The sequence below is a fragment of the Microtus pennsylvanicus genome, chromosome 2 (assembly GCF_037038515.1).
Source record: "Microtus pennsylvanicus isolate mMicPen1 chromosome 2, mMicPen1.hap1, whole genome shotgun sequence".
Classification (NCBI taxonomy): Eukaryota; Metazoa; Chordata; class Mammalia; order Rodentia; family Cricetidae; genus Microtus; species Microtus pennsylvanicus.
Genome location: NC_134580.1, coordinates 153,415,193 through 153,441,518, shown reverse-complemented (window position 1 = coordinate 153,441,518; position 26,326 = coordinate 153,415,193). Strand labels below are relative to the sequence as shown.

Genomic DNA, 26,326 nt, shown 5'->3' with positions numbered 1-26,326 from the left:
CCAATTTGAATCTAGCTTTGGGATGGTATCTGATAAACTCACTTCTACATGTGCTGGATATGCCAACACTAGGGTGTTTGCAGGTGTGGAATAATTACACAATGTAAAAAAAAAGGAACTGACATTTGGAACGTATACAAACTGCAATCCCACTGAACAGAATGGAATTTTAGCAAGACGTAAATGTAACCAATTCCATACTCAACACAGAAGCAATGCTGAGAATAAAATGTCTTAACTACTTTTTTATTGATTCACTTGAGTTCCCCATGTGTTTCATCTCATTGAAAAAAAACAAAACAAAATAGTGTTTCTAAAGTTCTTGGATTTTCGACTTTAAGTTGCACATTGGCAAATCTATTTTTATGTATACCTTTGATTCTTACATTAAAACAGAAGTCACATGTTTAAAAATAACCACTCCTTAAAACAAAAGCAGTTGTCAATGTTGTTTACAATACAAATCCTGAAGACATTTGATTACATTAAGATTTAGTAGTCTAAAAAAGAATGCGGTACATTATACTAAATTCTGGCAACAAAGTGTGTTTACTCACAAGAAAATTCCAATTCTTCCCTGGTTTTATAAAGACCAATCTATTTCTCACATGTTATAACTCTATTCAACTGAATTATGATTTAAAATGCAGAGTGATAACATAACTACAAAATATAAATACAAAATGCTAAGAAAAGTTTAACATGTAAAGGAAAATGTCTCATGCATTATAATTTTTTTAATCCAGCATAAAGGCAAATGTGGTTTTTCAAAATGCAGCCCACATTCAATCACAGGAAAAAATTCAGTCAAGCCACCTAATATACAGACTTTACAGATTTATTTAAATTTATGTTCAAAATTCCAGTAACAAAAGTCTACCTAACAATTAGAGTTAACATCAACTAAGATCTGCAAACCACAAACATTTGCAAGCCAAGTTAGGACATGCATTTCTCTCTGAAAGAAAAGAAGCCTGACGTGGAGTTAAAAGGCAAGTAAAAACAACTATGAACTTTCTTTAAATAGCTTATATTTAAAGTAATGTAAGTGTACATTATATTTATAATATAGGGCAATATATGTTTTACCAACTATACATGCAGACTATACTGTGTGGTAAAATGATTCAACGACTTAAAAAAGAAAAAGAAAAAAGATCCAAAATATCCATTTAAGCTGGAGAAATCACAAATCAAACCTCTCCCTGCAAGTCATGTGAGGCTAACCTGAAAATAAATCATAAAATCTCAGTATTTAAATCCTAAATTAATGCTCTAATTTGGGTTTATTGTTAACAATTTACACTATTCTTTTCTTTGGGTTAAAAAAGATTTTTTTTTTTTAAGAGCCAGCTTTTGGAATCAGCAATGTAACTTCAAGTCCTGCCCTCTGACAGCCAGAAAGGTTGCTTTTTAAAAAAAAATATTGATAGTTCTCAACACCAACACCCTGGAGATAATAAATTTCACAACTCACTGGGTTAAACTGCTCTAATGCAATGGAGCTAGTAAAATACATATATCTGTTCTTAAGAAAATTTACAAAACTAACAATTTTTTCCAGAATTATAAAAGATAAAAATCTATGAATTGATACTCTAGTATGATCACAGAAAGATAGCAAACTAAAGTCAAGAAGTATGCAGGGAGGGGGCTGTCTATAACACCCTGCAGTCTCTCTACCTGCTCTGAAAATTCCCATTTCAATACCTTAGAAACCTGTTCTGGTCTTTGCAATTCAGTGACTAGCTTATCACTCATACATTTTTTTTTAAGTAAGAAAAACTTGTTTTCTTTTTAGACTATCCTGTAAGAGATTACTTGATGGTGGTTCCTATCAAGTAACAGAGGGCATGAGGGAGAGAGGGTCAACTACTTAGAAGCCTTTGGGAATTTCAGAAAGACGTCTGGCAGTTTTCTATTTTATTCCTCTTCCTCCTGCATCTCATTTTCTTTTCCTTTTAAAAATTTCAAGTTGATATTTCACATAAGATTTGATTAAAATAAGAGAGGCTTTCCAACATTTCCCAACCTAGAAAACAACAAAAGTCAGATGAACTCAGTGCCAGCAATAGAATCACGACATAAATTCAAGCTGAATAGTGGTATGTCACACCCAAAGATGCCCTCACACCTTTCCAAACATGCCCCTTGCTTCACACAGGATCCAATACAATTCAGTTCCAGCCTCAATGTATAAGTTTGCCTGCATGAGGAACAGATCATCATGCAGGTCCCAGTGAGTTCAAATTACAGCAAAGCCAACAAGATGCACACCCCACCCCACCCCTGCCACTGAGGAAAATAATTCAATGAAGTTTCTTGTTGGATTGTGCTTAAATAAATCACACCATTGCATAAAAGTTTTAGAGGATAGTCAGGAACCAATGAAGGGAAAAGACACGTGTACCTGGCCAGCGGTTTGTTCTGGGTATCCTGGTCCCACTCTCCCACAAGCTCACTTTTCCCTGTAATACAGCAGGTAGTACTTCAGGGGGTCGGGCAACGGGAGGCGCAATACCCTCTGGCGAAGGAAGTTTACTGGTGGCTCAGACTTGGCCTCCCGTAAGGTCCTCTCTGCCACTTCCCGCCGATCCTCCTCTGCATCCTCACAGCTGGTGTCATCAGAGGGGTTGGAAATTCGACTGGCAAAGACTTCTTTGTCCAAAAAAACAATGGTCTCCATTCGCCGACGACGAAGTCGCCTTCTTTTAAACATAGGTGTGCTCTTCAGTCCACCTCCTCTGGTGGCTTCCTGGCGCATAGCCCTCTTGATGCTGCCACGGATAGCAAGCCTGGCCAGGTCCTGCAGGCTGCGCACAGCCAGTGGTGCTGTGGACAGGGGTAGAGCCTATGGGCATGGGCAAGGTCAACCCCACACCTAACTTGCTGGAAGAACTTCAAAGAAGGGGAATATTCTAACAAAATAGGAACTAGTGGTCTACTCTGCATGCGTGTTTCTTAGACATATCCACATATACTAATTCTAACAAAATAGGAACTAGTGGTCTACTCTGCGTGCGTGTTTCTCAAGGACATATCCACATATACTAATTCTTAACTCTGAAAAGGAAAGAAATACTGTCTAGCCATATATCAGTCAGCAGCAGAATTTGGAACCTTAGGGTTTGTTCTTGCAGACTAGTTTATAATTCAATTTACTCTGCTCAATGACATGATAACATCCACTCAACAATACAGTAATCTATATTTCGAACATCCTTTTATCTATTTTAATAGTTTAATAGTAATTTATATATTATTTTTCTGCTAAAGTAGACAAATGAAAATCTAAAACCATTTTAAGGAAAAACAAAATTTCCAAATCACACCAAAGGGAAAAAAAATGGAAATCAAACACAACTTTAAGCTAACAATAAACACATAGCAGTAATAAGGGTTTTTCTCAAAGTAAAAGGAATTAGAGACCAAGGGTTTAAATACATTAAACAGAAAATCTAAAACCCTTTTTCCCTCCAGTGCACATAACCTCCAAACAAGATGCCACTCTATAGAGAGGACTCTCGTGTTATCTGCAGCATTTGCTACCTATATCATAAACCCTGCCTAAAGACCACCAGTATCCTCTGCCCTGCAGAAATGCAAGTCTGTAAACCAGGTTCTAACAGCAAACAATACCTCCTCCCTCTTTCAGAGGTACCAACCTTTCTCTCTTTTCCTCTGTCCCTGAGAACATGGGGCTGTGCTCTCTCTTTGGGATGGTTCTGCGGTATCTTTCCCGCATCCCCCAATGTAGCTCAACAAATGACCTGTGGTATATCCTGCTCTCACTAACTCAATTCAAGAAAGACTAGTTCTAGAACCTCTGCAATTCAGCTGTTTCCCCGAGATGCTAAAAACAGTCCCTCACTGGCTACTGGGCTCCCAAGCATCAACTCTGGCCTACTGAGCTTTCTCTAAGGACTACCAGGAATAGCTGGTTCAGTTCATATCCCTTCTTTATGACTTCTCTTCCTTGGGCCTTATGACACCCCCAAAGGCTCCAGTATCCACTCCGCTTCTCTCTCAGTATGATCCTTGGTTTCATATCTATTCTATGACTTTAAGTAATACAGACCATTTCCCTAAGCTGAAATTTCATCCCAGTCAAGACAATCCTACCCCACACTTAGCATAGACAATAATATCAATACCTTGGGCTCTCCTGTTGCTCCTCAGAAAGGTCATGTATCCCTGAACTCTTCCTGCTGAGGCTAGTGTAGTCTCAATCTTTGTCTCTTGCCTGATGGGGAAAACCCCAACTTCCTGCCTGATGTCTGCCTCCAACCTGAATACAGGCCACTTAGGAGGATGCTCCAGGCAGTGCATGTCCAAGTTGTTCAGCATCATTGTGGGCTGGCTTTGCTATACGGTTTCTCTTACTTCCTTGGTCTCATAAAAATCAGTGATCTAGGAAAATCTGGGAAGACAGAAACTGCAAATACCCTACCCAGCTTTGGTTAATGCTAACCAAATCACATGAATGTTTATCACTAAACATTCACAGTGAGCATTTGAAAAGGCAACACATATCCAGGCTTGACAAGTCCTCATACAGAAACACTCATTTCTAACCAGATCTTCAAAGTCTTCCAAATGCTCTCATGAGTCCTTGTCTTCCACCAAATTCAGCCACTATGCCAGAAGATCATAGGCCACATTTGTTGAAAGAATAAAATTTCAGAGCACCAGTCTGACAAATTCACCCTCCAAATGATGGCATTGCAGCATCTTCAATAACATCTGAGGCTCTCCACAGCCATACAATGAACTAAAACCCAAACTACACATAAGTCAAGTTTTTCCAACACATCCCACGACAACACCACAGAGTGTATGTCTCTATTGCCTTGGTTTTCCTGGTTCTCTTTTTACTCCTCCTCTCTTAAGGGAATTCCTTCTCACCCTCAAAATCAAGCACAACATAACAATATCTTGTACATGCCTTCCCTAGTCTTTATAAACTCCTTGGTATGTTTCACTGTTAATTGTTAACTGAATTTCATATGACACACAAAGTAGGACAATTTGTTAAATGACTATTACAAATTGAAATGTTTTGTAAAAAATTCACCAAAATGTATTTGTTTTCAATCTATAATAATTCACATTTCTATTATATTTTTCTCCCTCTCTTTCTTGCACACACACACACACACATTTTCTAAATGTTTTAAGTGATCAGAAAGCATGATGAATAGTCTTCACTTGGAAATCCTAAATCTTCAAAACTTTGAAATCCTATTTCTATGAGAACTGTTTAAAATATAAAACATCAGGATGAATATCACCCTATTTAAGCTCCATGCTGAGTCTACATCTCAGAAATAAAAACACAAAGGTTTAGAGCATATGAGGCTATCCCTAATTTCCCAGTCGCACAGTAGAACAGGCTCCTCATCCATATTGCTTAAAGCAGCATGAGACAGGTACTGTGAGAAAGAGAAAACTGTGTGCAGATGCCACTACACATTCCCAGCAGGCAAAGCAAACTGCCTGAGATTCCCACATGGCAAAATTAGCTCTTCTGTGAATCTGCTACTTTCAAATGCATGATCAGTAACAACATTGTATAGATTTAAAAGAAGACTAAAATCATCTAAGATGGGTTAAATAGAGAGACTTTTTAAATGCCTAAAGTATCTTGTATAATTTGTGGGCTGAAATAAGGGAGGTTAACACTCTTTAATATCAAAGGGATTTTTTTTGTACTTTTTTTCTATTCTGATTTTAGCCAGACATAAAAGACAGGTAGATGCTTATACTCACGTAGCTGAACAAGTCTGGGTTGTCCTGACTCCGAACGGCAGGGTTGGACCAGAGGGGCGAAGGAAACAGCCAGAATCTTTTTTGTTTCCCAAGCAGAGGGGCCTGTGCGTGTTATCTTGGTCAACTATCTCAAAGACAAAACAAGAATATCCAAAGGATTTGGCTACTAGACAACTTACATTTAAGTATAATTGTTTCAATATATGAAATCTAAATATGAAATAGCCTGTCTATATAACACCTAATGTGATGTGAATTACAACTAACAGGAATATATTATTATGCAATGCTTAGCATGAACATACTCAAGCTCCTTAACCTACCTTCTGTTTACAAGAAATACAAATGATAAGCAAGTTAAATGGCTAGAAGAGAATGAGATAAGGAAGAAAAATTCTTACCAAACAATTTTCTAGGGTTCTTCAAAAGAGTGATCGGGGATAAGTTGGGAAGGGTCTGTCCTCAGTAAAAATAATCAAAGATGCACAATAGCCACAATATTTCAACCATAAAAAACCCTGAATTCTGTGCTGATATGGGATGTCCTTATGTGTATGTGTTGCTTTTACTGGATAATGAATAAAGCTGTTTTGACCAATGGCTTAGCAGAGTAAAGCCAGGCAGGATATCCAAACAGAGATATAGAAAGACAGTAGGCAGAGTCAAGGAGACACCATATAGGAGACAGACGCAAGAACCTTACGGGTAGGCTACAGCCTCGTGGTAATATATAGATGAATAGGAATGGGTTAATTTAAGATGTAAGAGCTAGCTAGGAATACACCTAAGCTACTGGCCAAAGAGTGTTATAATTAATATAGTTTCTGTGTGATTATAAAGGTACAGACTCTGCTTTCAGTGTGCTGCTTTCAGGAATATAGCTACAATGGCATCTGAGGCACAAAACATCTAAGGTGCAAGCCATCTGCACCTGTAACAGGAAGGGAGCAGGAGAGGCCAGACACTACCACCATGTTGATGTGACTTTATTCAATATAAATATGTCATTTTGGATATCTAAGCAATTGTCCTTACTCTCACTAACTGCACTTCAGAGGTGCAGTGGGATATGTTATCGGATACACAGCAATGTAGATCATCAAAACACTTTATATTATACAATTAGTACCTAAGAATCCAATTTAACAACAAAGTCACATTTGTTTAACCTGACTAGGACAGTCTGTAAGTAGCCAAGTAAGTCATAGAACTTATAAGTTTATATGCTTATCTTTTCTAAAAACATCTAACTCAGAAAATCATCCACAATTAAGACTCTTTAAAAGGATTAAGCAGCACAATATATAGAAAAATATCTAAAGATTAATCATATTCAGGGATAACAGCAGAAACATTCTTTCATAAAATTTGGAAGATTAAAAAAACGTGTGTGTGTGTGTGCAAAGGTCTGTGCATGAGTGCCAGTGCTCTCAGAGTCCAATACAGATCATCAGAATCCCTAAAGCTGGAGTTATAGATCTTCATGAGCTCAGTTCCTTTGTAAGAACAGTATGTTCTTAACCGTTGGGCCATCTCTTCATCACCTAGAATCTTTATTTGTTTTGTTTGTTTGTTTAAGCAGAGGGTTTTTTGTTTTTGTTTTTGTTTTTTTTGAATTGCCCCGGCTATCCTGGAACTCGCTCTGTAGACCAGGCTGGCCTCCAACTCAGAGTTCAACCTGATAAAAGACATGCACCACCACCACCCAACTACCCAGAAACTTTCTTTTTAAAGGATAGTTTCTAGCTAGAATGAACATCAAACATTTAAGCATAGTACATAAATGATATGTAAGACCTTAAATAAAACTATAAGCCTGTATTTCATAATCTAGATGAACAGATGGAGATAGTATGAGGATGCCCATCCTTTTCAAATTAACTAGAGCTAAAATGATCTCAATCAAAATTAGTGATACTAAAAGACAAACAAAGCCTTATTAGTCACCTCCCTTTGATAAAAAAAGGCAAATTACTTAGAAAATTAATAAGCAAACATTAAGAACCAAAATTTATCCTATATGTCTTACATAATGTATACTTCAGGGGGACCAAATCAGTAATAAGCAGTTTTCTCTTTATCAAAGTTAACCAGCACCTAAATACAGAAAAAATGAAGGAATTTAAATGTATTATTCTATAGTTCTTAATGAAACAATGGATCAGGCTACTATCATTCTACAAGGATGAGTAAACAGAGAAGCTGCTTGTGCCTACATACTTAAGTAGAACTTATCCTCGAGATCCAAGGTTTTTAACATCCAAGCAATTATATACTAAAAATATTCAGAAATAATTGTCTACTTCTGAACATGTACAGATTTTCTGCTTGTCATTATTCCGGCAACACAGTAACTATTTATATAGTACTGATTGGTGTGGGAGAATTGTCTGTATTCTGTCAATCATGTTATAAGTAAACGTTGATTGGCCAGGCAGGAAATACAGGCGGGAAAACCAGACAGGAAGAAGAAATGACGTAATGAGAACAGGAGAATTCTGGGAAGGAGGAAATTGATTCCTCCCACTCCTGCCTAGACCACGGAAGCAGCAGGATGTAATCTGCCCCACTGTAAAAAGGTATTGAGCCACATGGCTAACATAGATCAGAAAAATGGGTTAATCAAGATGTGAGAGTAAGCCAGTAAGAGGCTAGAGCTAATGGGCCAATCAGCTTATAATTTATGGAGACCTATGTGTGATTTTCTTTGGGGCTAAACAGTTGTGGGGTACTGGGCAAGACAAAGACCCCAACAAACAAGCAGCCTGGCCCTCCATGTTACAACTGATACTCTATCAGACATTACAAGTAATCTAGAGGGATTCTGAAGCACACAGGAGGATGTGTGTAGGCCATATGCCACTATCACATGACATGATTTTATAAAAGGATCTGAGGCATCTCCATATTTTGTCATCATGAGTGGAAGAAAGTGATCTCAGAATGAATCCTTTGTATACTGAGGGCAAATGTCTATTTTTAATACATGGATTATATTCTTTTGTTCTCCTCCATCAAAATATGACAAAGGTAAACTCTACCAAGCCTCTAGATATAATTACCAATAGGTAGAAAATACAAAGGACAGAAGAACATGCATCTATGGACTGAAAAGTCCAGAGTGTAGGAAAACACTACGAGACCAATAACCTACTCTCCTGAATAAATCAGTTGTAAAGAAAATATGAAAAAGAAAACCAATAGATTAAAAAATAAGAAGGAAAACTGAGCTAGGAAAATAGCTCAGTTGGTAAAGTGTTTGACATGCAAACAGGAGAACTAGAGTTCCAACCCTCAGCACTCAATTAAACATTAAGGCAGATGGTGTGGTTCACCTGTAATCCCAACAGTCAGAAGGTGGAGACAAGGAATCCACAGAGCAAGCTGGCTAGCTAGATTAGGCAAACTGGTGAACTCTGGTTTCAAGTGAGAAATCCTGCCTCCATACATAAGGTGGAAAGCAATCAAAGAAAATACCAGATGTCAATTCTCTGGCCTCCACATGCACATGACATGCATACCTGCACACTGGCAGATATACGTGGCCACACACATGTGAATACCCATACATAAACACACACACCTAAGACATGCATCAACCAAATGCAACTTTTAAATACCAAAATGATATAGATTCAAAATTAAATGACTTAAAATTACATTCATGACCTCTTTTAAGTAAAGCATTGTAAGTTACAAGACAATCTATACAAGAAAATTTTGGAAAAGGGAAAAATGTGTAAAATACTTTCCATCAAGTATTGAGCAAGTAGACTTATAAGACAACAAAAACAACAAAGGGAGCTAGGATGAAGATGAAGAGAAGGAAGAAGAGGAGGGAAGGAAGAAAATTAGTGGTGAGAAGGAAAAAAGAACAAAGAGAACAAATCTAAGAGAAAAAGGAGGTAAGGGAAGGTTCAGACATAGCACCTAGGGTTTGGAAGACCTGGGATATCCATCCTGCCCTCGGTTAATAAAACGGCAGAAGCTATTGCAAAAGTAGTACAGATAAACTGACTGTGAAGGAGAGTATACACAACATCAGCTGTGTAGAGAACCTGACCTTCTCTTCCAAGGGCATGACAAGGATCCCTCCAACTTTAAGAAGATTCTTCATGTACTCTTCGTGTTCTTTCTGCACACCTGCTCCACAATACACACGATCATACTGACAACAATCTGGAGCAATCTCTAGGCAATTGCCAGTTACAAACAAAGGTTCACAGAAGTCAAATCTGCGAAGAAAGAAGTTTTCTGTAACTATATGTGTCATTGCAACAAGTGCATAAAACAAACTTGTGCTAACCATAGGTTATGTTTTAATTACAAAATCACAGACAAGGAAAAACTTTCTGGATCCAGGAGCTAGAAGCTGTATTACTATATAAATAGATCCTTAGAAATTACAAACAAAATAAAATGAAAGTGAATGTTCCAACATGATCTAAATATAAAGCAACAACAGCCATCAGTTTTCACTGTTTTTACAATGTGCAACACCACATTAAGTTGCATGACAAGCAACTGGAGATTTTACCAGATTTTGATTATTTCAGTGTGTGTGTGTGCATGCATGTACCGCATGCATGCATGAAAACTTCAGAGGACAACTTGTAGAAGTCAGTTCTCCTTTCACCAGGTGGTTCCCAGAGATCAAATTCACATCATCACTCTGGGCAGCAAGTTCCTTTACCTACCCTGAGCCATTCTGCCAATCCCAACAGGAAGTTTTAAAGAGCACTTTCTCTTTTTGGACAGGCACTCTCTACTGTCTAGCCTAGAAATTGACATGTAGACCAACTTGCTCAAACTCACAAAGATCTGCCTGCCTCTGTCCACAACTACCAGCAAAAAAAAGCACTTTTTATTCTCTGAAATTCCCATTCTTTAAGAGGTTTAGTGCATGTTTTAAACACCAAGAGCTACTTACATAAACTGTTCAAAAACAAACGTAACTATTCTATTGTAGAAACCATTAGGTGATAAAAGTTTTCTATACTGGAATATGAAAACTGAATAAAGTTTTTGTTCTCTTACTATACTGATGAAAAGTTAATGTAAGTGTCATAAGTTATAAAACACAAAGCTGGCTGGAAAATGGTGGCCCACACCTTTAATCCCAGCACTTGGGAGGCAGAGGCAGGAGGATCTCTGTAAATCCGAAGCCAGCCTGGTCTGATTTCCAGTGTAGTCAGAGCTGTAAAACAGAAAAACCATGTCTCAAAAAATAAAAAAACAAACAAACAAAAAGCTGCCCAGGTGTGGTGGTGCATGCCTTTAATCCCAGAATTCAAGAGACAGAGGCAGGTGGGTTTATATAAATTTAAGGCTAGCCTGGTCTACATAGTGAGTTCCAAGATAGCCAGGGCTATGTGAGGATACTTTTTCTCAAAAAACAAAGAAATAAAATAAAATAAAAACCATAAATCCCTCAAGACTAGAGAATATTAAAATAGTACAGTAACTAGGGTAGATACACATATAACCTGGGATCATCTCATCATACTTTGTTTATTGATCAATGCATATTAAACAGGCTTTTTCTATCTATCATTAACGCCCTTAGTTGAACCAATGGGTTGCATCTGACCATACTTGTCAAAACTATCACTTGTTCTGATGAAGACATCCAGTTTCTGCTTGGCATACTCAGTCACATCTGAATGAAGCTCCACCCCATGGTTCACACCAAAAGGACCTGAAAATATTGAGAATAACAAAGCTCTTAGAATAGGAAAAGAACCCTTGTTCATTTGTTTTTCTGTACTTTACTAATTACAACACAGATAATTATGTAATGTATAATTACAGAAATTCACGAGGTTTTAAGGTCTCAGCACATTTGTGGCTCTAAATCACTCAGGGAGTCTTTCTATTCATTAACACAGTATTTGTTTTGATGCCTGGACTTTTCAAACATCAAAAGAACAATTTTTTAAAAATTGCAAATTGAAAAAAAAAGCAAGAGAAAAAAATTTTTCTGAAAAATTTAAGAAGAAATCTATATTTACAAATAAAACTTATATTAGGCTTTATCTATATCTCACAGCACTTTCATTATCACTACTGGCGGTATTGAGTGGCAGTGTCTCCAGACTTACTCTCTTCACAGGCATTAAGGCGCACTCTGTGTGTGTGTGTGTGTGTGTGTGTGCGCGCGCACACACACACACACACACACACGAGTATCCATAGCACAGAGATCAACATTAGGTATCTCCACTCCCAAAGTTACTGTTTGAGACAGATTCCCACTCAGCTTAACTGGCTGGCCAAGAAGCCCCTAGAGCCTATCTCTGTTTTGCAGCACTGAGATTACAGGCATACACTGTTGCACTTGGATTTTTATGTATTCTGGGGATTTAAACTCAAGTGTTCATGGTTGTACAGCATCTCCTAAGTTCCCAGGATCTTTTCATTAGCATTTCTAATCTAGGTGGCTTTATTATCTATTACCCCCAACAAAAACCACTACCTTAGTCAAGGTAAAACTTTTCAGATAAAATCAAGCAAGTCAGAGGAATGATAAATAATCTGGGCCTGTGTACTTTTCTTAAAACATGGAAACCACGTCTCAATCAAAGACAAATTAAAATTAAAAATCATTTCAATTGAGAAGAAAAACAAGCAACATCTAAAATCTTTGCCCCAATATACATTTTACACAAGGCAGGAATTCAATAGCTCTTTGGTTGATAATCCTGATAATAATATCAGAAATGGCCATATTCATACATACATTCTACAACTTGTAGAGAATACAGCCTAAATGACTCCAAACATGATAACCTAAGAAATCCCTTCCATCTCTGAAAATGCCTTAAAAATACATAAACTTATTACTCCTTTAGTAGCAAACAACAAAACAGAAACAGCTACAATGAACTTCAACTACCAAAGGATTTTAATGACAGTGGAAAAAAGAGCAAAAGAATGATTAGATTAAATTAAGAAATCACAGAAAGTCAAGATTTATACACTTTTGCTGTTTTCCATCATTCATAGCAGAATGCAGCAGCACAGGTAAGAGGAGACAAAAAAAAAACCCCACTTACAACTCATGAGTCATCCACCACCTGTAGCTAAGCTTCACCAGGGGATGCAACCAATCCACTACATTTTCTTTTTTCTTTTTTTTTTTTTAAATATTTATTTATTTATTATGTATACAATATTCTGTCTGTGTGTGCCTGCAGGCCAGAAGAGAGCACCAGACCTCATTACAGATGGTTGTGAGCCACCATGTGGTTGCTGGGAATTGAACTCAGGACCTTTGGAAGAGCAGGCAATGTGCAGGCAATGCTCTTAACCTCTGAGCCATCTCTCCAGCCCTCCACTACATTTTCTATCTCAAACGATAGACATTGTTCTAACGCAGAGAGGACTCAAGCTCCGTATCCACACTCACCTAGAATGAGGCCCACCATGGAGCTGAGGTAGCCAGTACCACTGCCCAAATTGAGAAATGAGAGCCCAGGCTGCAGATCCAGAGCCTCCATCACCTCTGAGTAGATGCAAGGGGCTGAGAGATGAATGTTTCCATGCTTCCATGCCAAGTCTTTGTACGCATTTTCTTTAAATTCTTCAAGGTAATAATCTGCTCGATCGATAGCTCGGAAAGCCTGCTCTACTAAGTCCGTCCGGATGTACTGGGCTTCCTTCAAATTGTCAATAAGCTCATCGTTGTCCTCACCAGCACTCACAGCACCGCCCATGTTCAAGATTACAATCAAGCAAGACTACAATTAAAACATTAATAACTATTTACATTAAAGTCAAGAGCAAAACAACAAAACCTCTAAACACATGTTATTTTCACGAATATAATAATAAATATGAATGTAATAAAGACAGAAGTATCTTTTGTCAATAACTGCTTCACCCTCCAAGGATGCTGGTATTGGGAGCGGGGATTATAGGGCCAAAGGAATGGTTCAGTGGGTAAAGTACTTGACACAGAGCCAATAACATTAGTGCATTCCCCAGAACCTACATAAAGATAAGAGGAAAGAATCCAACACCACTGGGTTGTCCTCTGATCTCCTCATCCACACAATGGCATGTGTGAGCCCACACACACCATAATTTTTTTAATTAGGAAAAAAAAAAATCCTAGTACCACTAGAAAGTTAAGTCAATAGCAAATAAGCCATTTGATGTTTGACTGACTCAATTTTTTAAAAAAAATTTACATTTATTATTTGGAGGATATGTATAGTAGTCTATTGTACCACAAAACACAAGTGGAGGTCAGAGAACAATTTGCAGGAGTGATCTCTAGGGATCCAACGGTACCTTTACCCTTTGAGCCATCCTGAAATTCAAATTTAATGGTATCCCAATGTTAACTAGGGCATTACATCTCAACGTACATACAAACTCATCCACAACAAGCAATCCATCCAACCTGACTTGGTTACTCTGATGTTTAAACTGTAGGTAAAAATATCCACAAAACTTTCTTCCCAAATAGAACACACTGTGACAAATACCTAATCGTAACAAACATAAAATCAGTTTCAAGGCTAACGTTTAGCAGAGAAGTTGTCCCTGCAAGCACTGTGTGTCCTACATCCATAACACAGCTTCCCCTCGCCTCTAAGAAATATACCTCTTATCTTTTCCCACAGTGTCTTGATGAAGAAAGCATTCCTTTTAGGTCCAATTACTAATATACAATATGCCCTGGTAAGTACACAGAGAATATTTTTTACCCTGAAGAAGTCTTTTTCTTCGTAGAAAAATAATATCCTCCCCAGTTTTATACTGACCTTGAGTGACTTTTCCAAACTAATGACTTTATTTCTTACAAGGTGGTGATGCTGGTATAAACTGCTGAAGACTATGGAGTCACAGGAAGATCTGTAGACTTTCTGAATCAAAACAGCCTCCTGTTCAGGAGTTCAAGGTCATCTTTAGTGAGTTCCAGGCCAGCATGGACTACATAAGAACCTGTCTCAGACCAGGTGGTGGCACATGCCTTTAGTCACATCACTCAAGAGGCAGAGACAGGAGGAGCTTTGTGAGTTTGAGGCCAGTCTGGTCTACAGAGTGAGTTCCAGGACAGCCAAGGCTACACAGAGAAGCCCTGTCTAGAAAAAGAAAAAGGAAAATAAAAAAAAAAGAAGAACCTCAATAACAACAAAACTACTATGGTTCCCCTCCCCTCTCAGTCTTCTTTCTGGAACACTAGAGACAACCACTATACACATCCATGTGCACAGATGGTAACAGCGGTGCCTGGAAAACTAAGCCTAGAAATGAAGATACCACTCTGACATCTTAAGACAGGTGAAAAACTATGTCTTGACACATATTTGTTTCTATTTTATGACAAAATTGTCCATCTTCATAATCAAGACAAATAATATTTTTCAACTCATGATTCAACTATTGAAATTTCATCTACTTCTAAAGTAGATTCGGAGCTCTTTCCCCCAGCTGTAACTAGTCCTTAATGCTAATACGGCTGGGCTTAATCTTGGATAAGTCACTTAGTTCTACTGCTACACTATCAATCTAACAGGGTCACCTTAAAATTGGGACACTAGTTGAAAATAGAGTAACGTATTTATATGCTTACAAGCCAATCTAGGAAAGAACCTTTAAAAACCACATAGCTACTGAATCAAGAAAGCCATCCTCTTCACCCTGAATATGTCACTCTGCCACAGTTCCAATATTTAACAGTTTCTAGCAGGTACCACAAACCATGTTAGTACTAGATGTTTATCTTACTGAACTTTTCCTCACATGAAAGCTTATTCCATATTAAAATAACAGAATTTCGCCAGGCGGTGGTGGTGCATGCCTTTAATCCCAGCACTTGGGAGGCAGAAACCAGTCTGGTCTACAGAGTGAATTTTAGAACAGACTCCAAAGTTACAGAGCAACTGTCTCAAAAAAACAAAAAACAAACAAACAAAATAAACAAACAATTTCAGTAAGAATAGCAGCCATCTTTCTAACAGTTACCACCATCCAGTCAGCACTACACTAAACATCTAAAGGTGGAGTAAGCTAGCTGGTCTTAGTTACTGCTGCTCAGTCACAGACTGCAAGAGGAGTGTGGTGAAACCCAGCACTGTTTAGCCAAAGGCTTTTGTTTTGTGCACATCAAGGGTATAAATGTTAAAGACTCACAAGAGAACAACATTCTTTGTTAATTTCTTGTTAATATTTTCATAATCAAGTATAATGTGCATTTTACTGGTAAACTGTTCTGTGCTGTTTAAGCTTGTTCAAAATGGATGATGAAAGCAAGGCCTCTCTTGTACCAACTCTAGCATATTTGTTTCCAGTGGTCTCCAAATGTTCTCCAAAATACCTTTTTCTAGGGCTCGATGGGCACCTAATTCTATGAATGGAGGAAAGAAAGAGCAAAACATCCCAGGAATAAAATACTGTGTCCTTGATAATGACTAAAACGCTAACCATTTCCAAGACTATCGTTTATCAGATGGTATAAAAACGCCTCAGTAGGAACAGGAAGCCAGAAATTCAGCCATGGAAACCTCACCCACGGAGCGAAAGTTGGCTTGAGAATCCAGATGACTGCTTCAACTTCTCCAGTCATCTGCTTCTTGCTATTCTTTAAAAAACAAAAAACAAACAAACAAACAAAAAAAAAAAAACAACTGGAAAGCCTCACCTGGGTCTCTCAATCAAGAATTCCAAATGGCTGCTTCAATTAGGACTTTTCCAGATGATTTCTGTCATTATCTTTTGTTTGTTCCTTCAATGGCTACTCGAGTCATCTCTATTAAATGTGAGTACTAAATCTGATGATGTTTTGCTATTTATCTTCTACTGCTATCACTACTCACTACTTCTCTTACTTTTGCTTGCTATATACTTATTAAATTTACTCATTTAAAACAGAAAGCTGGCTGGAGCTATTGTAGACCATGTTCCAGATCAGATAATTCTCTAGACTACACAGAACACCAAGGTAGCCCTATCTGTCGCTATTGTTGGGGAGCAGGTAAACAATGATAGAGTCTGATGTCTGATACTTAATATTATCTTTGTCTGACAATCTAAAGTTGCTTTGCATGGAAGCATCAATTTCAAAAAAACAAAAACAACTTTGACAGATCCTCACCAAACCAAATAGTATTGTTGCAACAGAATGCAATACATTGAAGGTGAAGAATCATTTTTAGGAGGCTGTCCTTCCCTCACTACACTACATACTTTACGACTTGCTGTAATGCTTCTTACTCAGAAGCGATTAGCGCAGGCCAACAGAACAGAAAAACAGGGAAACACTGAGCAGCAGCAGCACAGAAGGATTCAAAATGGATAGTCACAATACAAGAGAAGGTGGACTAAGGGGGTTCTGTGTCACTTCTTTTGCTTGTTTTTGTTTTTTGTTTTGTTTTTCAAGACAGGGTTTCTCAGTGTAGCCTTGGCTGTCCTGGAACTTGCTCTGTAGACCAGGCTGGCCTCAAACTCACAGAGATCCACCTATCTCTGTGCCACTGCTGCCCCCCCCCCCCGCCCCAGTACTAAGATTAAAGGCGTGCACCACCACCACCTAGCAGGATGTCACTTCTTAAGCGGCTATCTTGCTGAGCAAATGAGTCCCAAACCATCACCCTGCCAGGAGAATGATGGGAATAACTGAGGCTTCTTACCTTGAAACCCAGAAGTCTTGGAGGGTATGCATTAAGTGCATACGATTTGCTGTCTGATTCTGAAGGAAAGCTTGAATAGACTGGGGACAATTCCTACTGTATTATGCATAAAAAAGCCTTGGCACTACCAGCAAGGCCTCAGTGAAGGATGGAGAAAAGCCAGGGCCAAGGGAGAGGCCAAACCCCACCACTTCAATTCTCTCTACATACAATCAGTGCTGAGCCTCTTTAAACACCTCGTTCTAGAAAGACAGCCTACAAACACCGTAATGGAGCCTACTTTAGTCATGTCTTCGCAAACGAGAACAGAGAACAGTGCAGGCAGATGACTGAGTTGGTGACTGAGGCACAGGCCTAATAAAAACCAAACAAAGGAACCAGGCCCCTGCAAATTTTCTCCAGCTATTTTAGACCTTTCCCCAGTCGGGTCCATTCTTTTCTCCTTTGCAGGACACTCTGCTTTCTTTCAAATAACCATTCAAGGTGGAATTTGTTTCAAACCTTGGCAATGCCCGACTTGCCCTTGAGCTAATTGCAAACGTTTTCTACTTAATCAGAAATAGGCTGTAGATCTAGAGCAAACATATCCTAGAGTTAGCAACAGGCAGTGGGGGGAGGGGGGATACGCTGGAGGGGAGGTGCTGGAGGACGATTTGGTGGGGGGGGGGGTGCTGGGAGGGAGATGGGGAGAGAGGCAGGCGCTGGGGCTAGAAACTCAGAAGATGCTAAGAGAAGCAGACGCTAGTGAACCGGTAACCAGAGGTGGAGAACTAGTACAGAGGGAAGGGCCGAGGGGCAGCAACAGCTCTACCTCGGCGCTTAGCGGCTCTCGGGTTTAGACTCCGACAGCAGTTCTTTGGACGCTTCGTTCGCTTTCGCACCAACCTCGGCCGCTGTAAACATCCGCTGCTGCCTCTGCGCCTGCGCGCGCTATAGCGGAACTGAGCATGTGCAGTTGGAGGAGCTCTTAAAGGGGTAACAGTTCTGCCCCAGAACCCGTCTTTTTCTCACTCCCTGGTTTGAATTCCTTAGTGGGTCCCTGAGTCAGTGGCTACTACGTAGTCTCAGAGTAGGTCCCTGGCCTAGTGATATGAGGGAATGCAGGCGTGTTGGCGGTGGGGAAAGTCTTTTGTCTTGACACCTCCCCCACAGCAGAAAAGGCCGGAGTAAAGAAACAGTGATAGATTGGGTACCCACGTCTGCAGGCATTACAACACAAATGACTGTCGGCCCTGCTGCTGCCAGACCACTGAGCCAGGGGGCCACCTACACACTTGCCCTTTGCAATCCTTGAGCAGTTCTCCTGACCACTTCAGAGAAACATACAAAATAGACCACAGTCAAAGTGACTCTTGAAGGCTACCTGTCAAGATTGTTCTGAGTCTTGTTCTTCCAGTTTTGAGTGAGAAGCAGAAACCTGTTCTGTATCATGATTGCACACCTCCTCCGCACAGCTTGGAGGGCACATGTTGAAGAAAGTGGCGTCAAGACAGAAGGAGCATGGATTTTTAAGTCAGCATCTGTAAGAGAGTCACTCAATCTGCCATGGGTTGTGTTACGAATGAAAATAAATGATTATACTATTTTTTAAAGTTTGTATAGAAAGACAAAAGTTCCAAAATAGATAACACAATAATAAGGGAAAAGAACAAAAGCATAGACCAGACACCGTCTGGTTTCATGACTTACTATTAAAATTACAGTAATCAAATGTCATATGGGGCCCAAGTAAATTAATGGTATCAAATACAAAGCCCAGGATAGACCCACACAAATCTAGTAAACTCACCCTTGATAAAAGAACAAACACAATTCAATGGAGGAAGAATGGTCTTTTCAACAAAAGATGGTGGAATTATTACACATCCACATATAAAGCTAACAGAGACAGTTCTCACCCTACTTTGGCTCCCAGCACCCAAGTCAGCTTGTAACACCACCTCAACAGGGATCTAATGCATCTGGCCTCTGCCATCACCTGCAGTCAGGTGTGCACACACATACACACACACTTAAAAGTAAATATTTTAAAAACTGGCATCATTTCTATGTAAAATATACTGTTAAGGGAATAAGAAGATAAGACACAGACTGAAAACAATAGTCTCAAAACAAATGTCTGATAAAGGATTTTAAAGAATGCTTAAAAATCAACAATAAGAAAACAAACAGCACAAATAGAAATAGGTGAAAACTATGAACAGCAAAGAAAATATACAGATGACAAATGAGCATTATGAATAGATCCTCAACATCATGTGTAATTCTGTAATTGCAGGCTTATAAAATAATGTGATATCAATACATGCCTATTAGAAAAGCCAAACTTTATAAAACTTAAATTCACCAGCTGCTGGCGAAGACACAGAGCAACAGCACATCTCCTTCATTGCTGGTGGGAATGAACAATAATAAAGCAACTTTGGAGAATACTTTGACAGTTTCTTACTGAACTAAACAAAGTCTTATGTGATGGTACACAACTGTAATTCCAGCACTTGGTGGTAGAGAAAGGAGGATCAGGAGTTCAAGGTCATACTTTGGCTATGTAATAAGTTGAAGACTAGCTAGAACTATATAAGACTATTCAAGGCTACATAAGACTTTTAAAAAATCAGCATTTAAGTTCCTAGATACTTACCACTGTACACAAAAAACAGCATGTAGGAAGTATAACAGCCTCATGTTGTAATCCCCAAATGTTGGAAGTAACCAAATATTTTTTTTACTTTTTTAAAATTTAGTGCGTGTGTATGTGTGTGTGTGTGTAGTGTTTTCATGTATATGTGTTTGTGTGTGTCCACATATATGTAAATACGTACACATGAGCATATGTCTACATACATGTAGAGACAAGAGGTCAATGTCTAATGTTTTATTTTATTTCTCTCTACCTTATTTTTTGAGACAAGTATTTCCCCCTAAACGTGGAGCATAACCTAGCAAGCCCCAGGGATCCTCCTGCCTCTGATTCCCAGCTCTGTACCATGCCAAACTTTCTATGTGAATGCTGGGAAATCTGACCTGAGGTCCTCATGTTTACATCCAGGCACTTTATCAACTGAGCTATATGTCCAACTCCCAAGAACTTACTTCTAAATGAAAGAAAACCTTATGGAAAAGCTATATTATGTATTATAGGATCCCAATGATATGACACTGTGAAAAAGTAAAAATTGTAGAAATACTACAAAGTTCAGTGATTGCAAGGGACAAGGTAGAGCATGAAAGACTTTTAGGACTGTGAACGATGCTGTATTATATTGTAATAGTAGGAACGTGTAATTAGCATTTGTCAAAACCCAGGAGATTATGGATGCATCTCAGTGGTAGAGTAAGTACTTACCTAACTTAATCAAGGCTCCAGCACCACAAAAAACACATAATGTTCAGTCTCAAGAGTGAAACTGAGGGTAAACTATAAGCTTTAGTTCATAGTAATATATATTGATATCAATTTTAACATTGTATAATAATGTAAGCTATTAAGATCAAAAGAATTTGTACAGAAGGTGGGGGGTCCATGGAACTATTTTCTGCTTAAATTATCTATAAATATAAAACTCTCAAATTTGAAATTTATTGCTTTTTAATTAGAAAATTTCTAAACATCTAAAAATCTCATAATATATAAATATATACTTGTTAGAATGGAAAACTCATTAAAAGACATAAAAAGAACTCATAGCAGATCTATAAAATATGAAATAAAGTTTTTTTTCAATCATGAAACCCACTGATCCAAATGAAACTAAAGATGTAAACAAAAGAAGGACAGATATAGGAACCTCAGGGTTAAACCTGACAGACAGTTCTTTTCTTGCAACTCAGAACTAGCTAGGGATACTACTTCTTACTTATTTATCTCTGTTGTGGTTGTTTTTATAATGGTCAAGTATTGCTTTAGCAATTACAATATTGGTTAACGGTTTTGATCCAATGGGAATTTCACAACCAGAAACCCTGCTATTGAGGTGTTCTGTATCTGAACATCAGTCAGTATCTGTATGGTTTTGCCCTTCTCAGTACTTGGTAATAAGGAGGCAGTTTTGGTGCTGACTACAGGAAACCCAATAGGTGATATGTCTCATACTGCCTAAAGTCTTATCCCTGTGGCAACCCCTCTGTCCTCAGCCTCTTCCCTACCTACCCTTCTGATGTCTCTTCTGAGTGCTTTTGCCTTAGGCTTAGTGTTTTGTCCTCTGGATGCTTACCCACACGCATCAAATGTTGCTTGGCTTTATCGGTGCCACCCTGGAGATGGGTAGCAGAATGCTAAGAATCTTACTAGGGAGAGTCAAAGCTGGGACCAGAAATATGACAAGATACAAAATCTGCCACAAGGTGTCACCATTGTACAGCTGAATTGGAGGGAAGACGGAAGGAATTTCTTCCTCGGTTTTTGTTATGTTTTGTTTTGGGTTTTTTTTGTTTTGTTTTGTTTCTTTAAATGAAATGAAGAGTCTTCAGACAGGTAACAAAGTCTCTCTGCTGTTCACTACACAGCTACTACATGAAGATGCATATCTAGAAATATATGTGTGGAATGGTTGTGAAAGGAAGGACTTCAAAATAATTTCTCATCCTAAAGCTAATTTTTTTCTAATAATTAGTCTTACATGGGCCCTGGGAAATGTCTGAAAGTATCAGTTTGGTGTCATCATGGCTGGGCCTATATAAGGACTATATGTTCATACCTGAAACCCTGCTGACATGGGGCCCTTACAAACGCCATCTACAAAAACTCCTGGGTGGCACTACCCTGAGGAGGGACACTTTTAGGAGGTGGAACCCAAGGTTTCTGGCATTACTAATATTGTCAGCTCAAGATTCTGCTTCTCCTGAACCAGCCTCTGCCAGTATTCACTCCTCATTGTCTCTTATGAACTCAAGAGAGAAACTCAAGAGGGGGTTCCCTGGAAGTAAAAAGCTCTGCTGGAAACAGTAGCTGATGTTAGCCCCAGAAAAGTTAGGAGAAGTGGCAGCAATATATGACTCCCACAGTGGACACCTATGGGTATCAGCCAGGTCTTTGGGTATAAATAGGAGAGCCTTGTGAGGTGGTTACAAGCCCACGTGACAGCTGTAATCACAGATAGTAAAAACAAGCTGGGCATGTTCTTTCTATGTCAGATATGGTGAGTGACCTGCAGCCATTGACTGTGAAAGGCAGAGGTGCCCAAGCACAGGAAGAGATACCTGGGTATCTGCCAGGTCTTGAGAGACCAACTCCAAGTTGGCTCTGCACAAGCAGTCCAGGGATAGCATTTGTGTGATGAGCCACCATGTGCATTTTCCCAATCCTTGTCCCAGCACTCATGCAGATATTTCCAGTGACTTAAGGCTAGTACTGAAGTTCCTTAAGCTTTCTTTCCCTCCATTCACTTAGTGCTGTGTGTTATCTGCCTATAACGGTAATCTGCTTTGTACCCAAAAAACAATGGAATCAGCCTGTCCACTCCTTCAGCACCTGAAGGTTATCTAGAAAGTGCATAGATTTCCTGAGACTAGAGAAAGTCACCTGTAAGCTCTATGTCTTCTTCTACTAACCTGGGATCCATTGCAAGCCCCTTTTCTCTGGCCTGTTGGACACCAACTTTGTTTTATGACCCTGTGAAGATCCAGCTGATTGGGCAGCATCCCTTCTTTTAATAAATGATCTCTAGTGTCCATTACTGCATGTCATCTAAGGCACCAGGCCCAGAGTGAAAGCCTACTGGCAAATCTTGTCAACACAACCAGTCTCTATACAACTCAGAGAAGTTTACTGAGCCACAATTTCCCCATCTGTAAATGGGACAATCTCACTGCCTATATCACAAGTAGTTGAGAGATGGCAGGGGCCCGTGCAGGTAAAATGACTCCGTTCAGACTCAATCTATAGTTCTCTCCATTCTTCTCAGGGCTGAGGTTTGGTGCCTGAGAGGGGTCAAGGATTCCAAAGCAGTGGGGCTGAGGGTCCCACATGGAACTTTCCAGCACTTCTGCTTGGTCTTTTCTCTCCTCACCATTTTCAGTCCTAAACATTATCACATTGCCTTCTTCTGTTTGAACTTCTTCTTCTTCTTCTTCTTCTTCTTCTTCTTCTTCTTCTTCTTCTTCTTCTTCTTCTTCTTCTTCTTCTTTTTTTTTTTTGGTTTTTCAAGACAGGGTTTCTCTGTGGCTTTGGAGCCTGTCCTGGAGCCTGTCCTGGAACTAGCTCTTGTAGACCAGGCTGGTCTCGAACTCACAGAGATCCGCCTGCCTCTGCCTCCCGAGTGCTGGGATTAAAGGCGTGCGCCACCACTGCCCGGCCTCTGTTTGAACTTCTATAGAGATATGATAGAGTTAAAGATAAGGAAAACATATTTGGCAGGGTATTAAAGAAACAAGTAATAATGTGTCCAATTGACAGAAGATACTCTTAGGGCAGGCATGAGTAGGTACAATGAGGCACACTCATTTGCAGGTGCTGGGAATGTGGTAACACTATCCTGCTCAGTCTTTTCTCCCTGGACTATTGTGAAGAAAGCAAGGCTACCCATGCCCCACTCCACTGCCACTGTAAAGCCTCTTATCTTGATGTTAATGGGTGTTCTGGAGTGACTTCATAGGGAGTGAAGTTGTACAACATGCTCCAACTTTGTGGGTTCTGGGTATATCCTTTGAGACCTGCAATGGTTTGCAGGGCTACAACTACAGCCAGTCTTCAGAAGCCCAAACCATCACAAATAGATACTTTGACCAACTGTCATAACTGTCATAGGGAGGGGTTTACTCTGTCCACAATGTGTGCAGGGCACAGCTCATACCCTAGTACACATGTTCATGTGTTGCCTAACGAAGGGCCCAAATAACTATCCATTCTTCCTCCCCTTCTATACACTTGCCCTCTTTGGGACCATTTGATGGTTGGCAATATAGATAGCAATGCTACTAGACAGGTGCTTCAAGGAGACACAGTGATGATCCATTTTGGCAACTCTGATGTGGCCATGAGATCTTTAATGAGTAGGGATTAGGAGCTGATAAACTGGTGACTTGTTGAGCCCAGGGAGGTTCAGACTTGGAGCAGCTAGTGAGCTGCTCTAGTCACTGGGGGTGTGAAATATCCAAGTAGAACTCCAAAAGGTGTCAGAACTGTGATACGTAGCCTTGGGAGATGTATTGAGTTCTCCACTCAGCTGCAGACATCAACCACAGGAATGAGGAGAAGGCCCAAATGTGGGCTGAGGGAAGCCCCCAAGGAGCAGCGTTAAAGGGCAACTAGAGTATGGGTGGGGAAGAAAGAGCAGTCAGGCTTCAGATAAGTAAGCACTCTGGCTTGTCTGCTTGGCTCTAGATGAGGCTCCCAGTTCCTCCAAATCCTGGAACTAGAAGAACAGGGTGTGGAAAACTCCAAAAGATCTATAGGATCAAAAAAATTCTCCAAACACTTGAACCTCTTTAAAAAGAAAGAGTTGTCTTCCCTAGGAACTTTCTAAGAACTCCCTGTATGACAAACCACTAGCCAGATCCCAAACATGGCCTCCATTAGAAGTCTTAACAACCACCCATCTTAGGGAAGTCAAAGGAAAATTTAATCATACTATCATGGCAGCCAACTGGTCAGCCCTGGGCTGGAGCTCCTGCTAAAGGCAGTTGTGCATCAGACAGACCATAACTCTATTTAGAGTCTGAGACTAGGTATTGTTCTTTCCTCAGTTGTTCACAAGTCTCCTACTTCTAAAGTCCTCTGTGACCCATGCACACATACCCACTACAGCTATGATAGTAACCTCTGGAGTCTTCCACCCCCTACATTGTGTTCTTAGTTATATATAGTGCTTGAAAGCTCCACAAAGACCAAAAACAGATAGATGTGTCATCAGATCTTAACAAAACTCACTAAGGATGAACTCTTGTCCTTCACAAACTGCTTTTACACACTTTGGTGATTTTTGGCATTCCAGCTCTTTGGAATTATTTGAAAGTTCTTTAAATAAACCTTTTGTGTTTCCTGGGCCAGTTGTTTGTGCTGTGTATGATTAAGAAGAGGTTCTAGGTTGGATAATGGGGTGGGAAGTTCACCTGACATGCAGTTTTTCAATGGTGTATGTGACAGGCTAAACAATCCTTCAAAATCAAAAGAAAGAAAACTGTGGGCAATGATAGAACAGGGTTAATGACCCAAACACAAGGCTGTCGTTTTCACATGAGGGCAGATGTGGGCCTTTCCTCTGATGGCATCTCATTATTCCATGGTTCTAGTCTCAGCTACTTACCTCTGTGGGCAGCCATATCAGAGTTCTGGCAACACCCTCTCCTCTTTTACTCCATCAACGACCATTACTGTCCCCAGTTTTCAGAATCTTGCATCAGAGATGCTCTGCTTGTCCACACCCTGGCCCATGCTATAACACCTATGTCCACATGAAGGGTTGCAACCCCAGACATGGTATAGCCTTGGCAAAAGAAATCTCCAGGAATTCTTCCTCACAGTTATGCAGATTCTGCATGGTCCACTGGTGTATGGCCCCAGCACCCAGGGCTTTACCTGACTGGAACAGAAGCTGGAAATAAATCCCAGAGTTTCTAAGAATTTGTCAGGGAAGATGGGTTCTGCCTATATAACATAAGACCTCTAGGCAACATTCCTAGAGAAGTCTGATTGAATTTGACTTGCCTTAAATGGAAATCTGAACTTGGGAAAACTAGAAATCCACCTGTTACCAGAGTGCAACAGTGGAAAAGTGACTCTGAAGGGCAAACAAAGTCAAAACACATGAGCTAAAACAAATAAAAGGAACCCACTGCCTCACATACAGGAAGTTCAAGAGTAGACTGTGTTCAGGCATGGCTAGATCTAATAGCTCTGAGGTCATCATAGAGCTCTCTTCCTTCACCTTCTAACTCAGTTCTTATCTCTGCCTCCCTCCAGAATGTCTAAGCTCTCGTCC

At 39.6% G+C, this 26,326-nt stretch overlaps 1 protein-coding gene across 7 annotated transcripts; it reads right to left on the bottom strand.

Moving 5' to 3' along the window:
- Positions 1–225: 225 nt before the first annotated feature.
- Pcmtd2 (protein-L-isoaspartate (D-aspartate) O-methyltransferase domain containing 2) lies at positions 226–18,326 on the bottom strand. Of its 7 annotated transcripts, XM_075963466.1 has the most exons (7): positions 18,220–18,316; positions 14,541–14,660; positions 13,178–13,508; positions 11,365–11,467; positions 9,833–10,004; positions 5,770–5,893; positions 226–2,832 (listed from the first exon to the last, which is right to left on the bottom strand). In XM_075963466.1, the coding sequence occupies exons 3-7, from the start codon at positions 13,482–13,484 to the stop codon at positions 2,459–2,461; spliced, it is 1,080 nt and encodes a 359-aa protein (XP_075819581.1). In that variant the 5' UTR covers positions 13,485–13,508; positions 14,541–14,660; positions 18,220–18,316; the 3' UTR covers positions 226–2,458. The 7 variants fall into 7 exon arrangements, with proteins under 7 accessions (XP_075819581.1, XP_075819584.1, XP_075819579.1 ...); XM_075963469.1 differs by lacking the exon at positions 14,541–14,660 and having other exon boundaries at positions 226–2,851; positions 18,220–18,326; XM_075963464.1 differs by lacking the exon at positions 14,541–14,660 and having other exon boundaries at positions 18,220–18,326.
- Positions 18,327–26,326: the final 8,000 nt, after the last annotated feature.